Source organism: Aythya ferina, assembly GCF_964211825.1.
Source record: "Aythya ferina genome assembly, chromosome: 29".
Lineage (NCBI taxonomy): Eukaryota > Metazoa > Chordata > Aves > Anseriformes > Anatidae > Aythya > Aythya ferina.
In genome coordinates this window covers 2,836,723-2,841,278 of record NC_140326.1, presented here as the reverse complement: position 1 = coordinate 2,841,278, position 4,556 = coordinate 2,836,723, and the positions used below count along the sequence as shown (strand labels likewise).

General features: G+C 78.0%; 2 protein-coding genes across 2 annotated transcripts; one reads left to right on the top strand and one right to left on the bottom strand.

The window, feature by feature from the left end:
• The first annotated feature begins 795 nt into the window (after positions 1-795).
• RIIAD1 (regulatory subunit of type II PKA R-subunit domain containing 1) lies at positions 796-1,686 on the top strand. Its single transcript, XM_084500239.1, has 4 exons — positions 796-834; positions 1,241-1,317; positions 1,429-1,475; positions 1,586-1,686. The coding sequence occupies exons 1-4, from the start codon at positions 805-807 to the stop codon at positions 1,669-1,671; spliced, it is 240 nt and encodes a 79-aa protein (XP_084356365.1). The 5' UTR covers positions 796-804; the 3' UTR covers positions 1,672-1,686.
• Positions 1,687-1,829: 143 nt separating this feature from the next.
• On the bottom strand, positions 1,830-4,099 carry MRPL9 (mitochondrial ribosomal protein L9). The gene is made up of 7 exons (XM_084500538.1): positions 3,944-4,099; positions 3,686-3,845; positions 3,330-3,454; positions 3,123-3,176; positions 2,808-2,909; positions 2,478-2,561; positions 1,830-2,063 (listed from the first exon to the last, which is right to left on the bottom strand). Exons 1-7 carry the CDS (start codon positions 4,025-4,027, stop codon positions 1,932-1,934), a joined length of 741 nt encoding a protein of 246 aa, XP_084356664.1. The 5' UTR covers positions 4,028-4,099; the 3' UTR covers positions 1,830-1,931.
• Positions 4,100-4,556: the final 457 nt, after the last annotated feature.

The window sequence follows — 4,556 nt, the reverse complement described above, 5'->3', positions numbered from 1 at the left end:
TCCCGAGCCGCGGCCCCGGCGGCTGCCGGCACAGCCCGGGCCCGCCCCGCCCCGGAGCCCCCCGGTGTGGGCGGGAGGGGAGGGGGAGGGGGAGGGGGAGGAGGGTTTTTTTTTGGGGGGGGGGGAGGGATGGGGGGGGGGGGCGCCGCGGTGCCGGTGCCGGCGGTGGGAGGGGGGTGCTGGGGGGGGGGGCTCAGCGCCCGGCCCGGCCCATGGCGGCCGCGCTCCCGGTGCAGCCCCGGTACCGGCTGCGGACGGGCCCGAGCCCCGCTCGCCGCTTGGCTGCCCCGGGGGGGGGCAGAGACGGGACCGGCACCGGGACCGGGAACGGGCACCGGGAGCGGCACCGGCACCGGGATGGGCAGCGCCGGGGCAGGGAGGGGTCGAGGGGAGGGGGGGGGGGCGCGGGGCGGGCGCGTGCCCGGGCTGGGGGCGCGTGCCCGTGTGCGCGTGCCCGGCCGTGCGAGGTGCGCGCGGCCCCGGAGCTGTCCCCGGTGCTGAGCTGGGGGGGGGGGGCGTGGGGGGGGGCGGGGCTGGGGCGGGGGCACGCGAGGGGCGGGGACGCGCGTGGGCGGGGGGGGAAGCGGGCACGCGCACGCGGCCACGCCCGGAGCAGAGGCGCGGGGCCCACGGGCACGCGCGGGGTGGGGGGGGAGGGGGGGCGCCGTGCAGGCAGGGAGATGCGCGCCCCCGCCGCCCCCCCCCCCCCGCGGGCACGCGCACGGGCAGCCCCCCCACACCCCGGAACGCCCCCGCCCCCCCCCCCCCGTTGCCATGGCGACGTGCGGCGCCGAGCGGCCCGAGATGGCGGCACCGAAACGGGAGGGGGGGGAGGTGGGGGGGGCACCGGGGGGGGGGTACGGGGTGGGGGGGGGGCATTGGGGGGCCGGGAGGGGGCCGGGGGGCACGGGGTTGGGGTATTGGGGGGACACGGGGGGGGGGACACGGGAGGGGTGGCGGGGAGGGAATTGGGGGGGGCACAGGGTGGGAAAGGGGCTGGGGGGGGCACGGGGGGGGGGGCACAGGAAGGGGAGGGTCACGGGTGGGGGGGGGCCAGGGGGGGAGTAACAGCGGGGGGGTGGCACAAGGGGGGTGCCAGGAGGATACCGGGGGTGACACGGGGGGGGGTGACACTGGGGGGGTGCCGGGTGACACGGGGGGGGTGGGGGCAGCCCCACGGGTGACATTCACCCCCCACACACCCCCCCCACACTGACACCTCCTCCCCCCCCCCCCCCAGCCGTCCCTGCGCCTGTCCAGCGAGCGCTACCTGCGGGCACAGCCGGCCGTGGGGGTGCTGCTGCGCGGCTTCCTCAGGTGGGGACCCCCCTTTCTGTGTCCCCCCCCTTTCTGTGACCCCCCCCCCCCTTTCTGTGCCCCCCCACCCGTTTTTTGTCCCCCCCCCTCACCCCTTTTCCCCCCCCCCAGGGCGGTGATGCTGCACCGGCCCCACGACGTCCTGGAGTTCGCTGCAGGTCAGGGGCTCGGGGCTGCCCCCGGGCTGGGAGGGGGGGGTCCAGGAGGGGGTGACCCCCCCCGGGGATGGCAGCAGCCCCCCCAACATCCTCCCCTCGCCCCCCCCCAGAATACTTCACCGACCCCGAGCTGCCCGCGAGGGTCCGCCAGGAGCTGGAGGCTGATGGGGGCAGCGGGGGGGGGCACAGGCAATAAACCCCGGTCACCGCCCGCGCTGTGCTGTGTTTTAACGCCCCCCCCCGGGGGTGTGGGGGCATTTGGGGGCCCCGCTGCCCCCCCCCGGAGCCCGTTCCACCCCCAGAACCCCCCCCAGCACCCCCCAACCCCCCCCAGTCCCCCCGGCTGCACCACGCTGGGGTCGGCGCCGAGCCCTTTATTCACCACGGGGAGGGGGGGGCAGACACCGAGGGTTTTTTTTTTTGGGGGGGGGGGTCCCGTTGCCGGGGGGGGGGGGCTCAGAGCAGCTCCTCGCGTTTGGCCGCCAGCAGAGCCTCCTGCCGGGCCCGCTGCTCCCGGCGGCGCCGCGTCCGTGGCCGCAGGAACTCCGTCACCGCCATGGGCACGCGCACCGTGTCCAGCCCGTTCACCTGCGGCATCGGGGGGGGTCAGGACGGGGGAGCCCCCCCCCTGCGACCGGGGTCCAGCCCCCTCAGAACCCCCCCGTGTGGCTTTGGGGGCTCCTGGGGGCACGGGGAGAGCTCCCGGGGGACGCAGGGAGGGGCTCTCATCCCTCTAGGTCATGGGGATGGGTGTCCCCCCCCCCCAAAGAAAATCAGGGCATTGACCCCCCCAAAAAAATATCAGGGCGTTTCCCCCCAACCCCAAAATGGGGGCACTCCCCCCCCAACACACCCTGCCCATGCTGGAGGTCGGGTGCTGCCATTTGGGGGGGGGGCACCCAAGCAGCGCCAGACCACCAGCACTGGGGGCAGGGAAAGGTTTGGGGGGGGTTTTGAGGTTTTTTGGGGTGGGGGGGCCCCACCGGGACCCCCCCCACTCACCGTCACGTCGCACCAGTACTCGCCCCACCTGGTGATGGGCTCCGGTGGCAGCCGCAGCGCGTGGGGGGGCACGGCCACACGCAGCTGGGGGGGGGGGGGCAGGGGGTGAGGGGGGGGCAGCGGGTGAGGGGGGGGCAGCACTGGGGGCCGTGCCCCCCCCCACAATCCCATTAACGTCTGAGCCCCTCAGAGCCCTGCCCATCCCCACACCCCCCCGGGCACCATCCTGGTGGAGCTCGGGGCCTCCCCCCACGGCTCTGTGTGCACCGGGGGGGGTGAGCAGGGGGCCCCCCCGGGGGGAGGGGGTGCAGGCGGGGGGGGGGCACTCACGTTGCGCAGGAATTGCCGGGCCACGATGTCGGGGGTGAGCTCCCAGCGGACGTTGTTCTTCATCCCCACCTCCAGGCGGCAGCTCCGCAGGAACTGCAGGGTCTGGGGGGGGGGCACGGGGGGGGGGCAGGGGGCGGCGGGGAAGGGCACGGGGGGGGGCACGGGGGGGGCAGAGGTGTCAGGGGGCAGTGGGGTGGCTCCCGGGGGAGCCGTCCCGGGGGGATGGAGGAGCCGGTCGAGGCCGGGGCTCTGTGCTCCGAGCCCCCCCGTGCCCCTCCATGCACCCCCCCGTGCCCCCCCCCGCCCCCCCCTCACCTTCTCTCCGCTCTGTGTCTGCGTCACCTCCGTTGTCCCGGCCTCCTGCTGCTGCTGCGGGGGGAACGGGACCGAGGAGGGGGGGGGCTCAGGAGGGGGCCGGGACCGGGACCGGAGCCTCCCGCGGCCCCTCCGGCACCCCCCTGCCCCGGACTGGGGCTCGTTACCGGGGTTCCCGGGGGGGGGGGGTTCCCGGGGGGGCCTCACCTGCCGCTCCTCCTCGAACAGCCTCTTGTTCTCGGGGGACGCGTACACGGCCAGCCCCTGCGGCAGGAGCTTGTTGCGCCCCAGGGACTTCTTCACGAGCACGGTGTCACCGCGGGTCCCCAACCCTGGGGGGGGGGCGGCGGCGGGGTCAGGGGGGGGGGCAGCCCGGTGAGGGGACCCCAACCCCCCCCCGTGGGGACGCCCCAAACCCCGCCGCACCCCGGGAGCGAGCCCCAAACCGGTCCCGGGGCCGCAGCCGGGCCCCACCGGGGGGTTCGCGGCTCTCGGTAGCGGCACCGGGACCCCCCCGAGCCCCCCCCGACCCCCGGTACCGGCCCCCTCCCCCCCCGCCGTACCCTGCACGGCCCGCGTGAGGATGAGCTCCAGCTCGGCCTTGGGCAGGTGCTTGCCGTCCTCCAGCAGCCGGTACACGCGGTGCCGCCGGGGGTGCAGCCGCGGCGCCCGCCCCTCGCGGCTCAGCGGCACCGGCCACCAGCGCTCCACAACCACCGTGCCCTGCGGGGGGGGGAACCGGGAGGAACGGGGCGGGACGGGTCAGGCCGGGCCGCTCCCAGCTCCCCCCCCGGGTCCTCCCGGAGCCCCCCGGCCCTCACCCGGCCGTGGCTGAGGCTCAGGGCCCGGCTCAGGGCCCTGCCGGCCGCCAGCCCGCGGCCCCCCGCCGCCACCGGGCCCAACATGGCCGCCCCCAGCCGGCGCCGCGAGGACCCCCGAGGCCCCCTCCGCGGGGCTGCCCCGCCAAGCGCCTGAGCCCAGGGAGCAACGCGCCTGCGCAGAACGACCCCGCCCCCCCCCCACACCGGGCTGCTCGGCGGGGCGCGAGGACCCCACCGGGGGCTGCCCGCAGAGCGCCTGCGCCCGGTGCCGCCCACCGGGACCCCGCCCACCCCCACCTCCCCCCACCCCACGCCGCTTCCCCGGCCCCGTCCCGGTTCCCCCCGGTCCCGGCGGGGGGAGCCCCGGGAGGGATGCACCGGAGGCACCGTCACACCCCGGAGCTACCGGGACCGGGGCCGGTGCCGCCCGGGGCAGAGCTCTGGGATGGAGCCGGTCCCGAGGGCCCGGCCCCGCACACCCCGGGGCTGCCCGGTACCGGCTGCCCCCCCCCCCCCTCCCCCCGGGAACCCAGACGGGCAGAGCCCGGCGCTGCCGTCCCCCGGTGGCACCGGTTGGGGCCCGGTGGTAACGGGGGGGGAGGCTCAGGAGGCA

Coding starts and splice junctions, on each gene's coding strand:
- RIIAD1 (XM_084500239.1), top strand. CDS start 805: ATGGCGGCACCGAAACGGGAGGGGGGGGAG. Junction 835..1,240: donor CGAAACGGGAGGGGGGGGAG/GTGGGGGGGGCA, acceptor CCCCCCCCCCAG/CCGTCCCTGCGCCTGTCCAG. Junction 1,318..1,428: donor CTGCTGCGCGGCTTCCTCAG/GTGGGGACCCCC, acceptor CCCCCCCCCCAG/GGCGGTGATGCTGCACCGGC.
- MRPL9 (XM_084500538.1), bottom strand. CDS start 4,027: ATGTTGGGCCCGGTGGCGGCGGGGGGCCGCGGGCTGGCGGCCGGCAGG. Junction 3,177..3,329: donor TGTTCGAGGAGGAGCGGCAG/GTGAGGCCCCCC, acceptor TTCCCCCCGCAG/CAGCAGCAGGAGGCCGGGAC. Junction 2,910..3,122: donor AGACACAGAGCGGAGAGAAG/GTGAGGGGGGGG, acceptor CCCCCCCCCCAG/ACCCTGCAGTTCCTGCGGAG.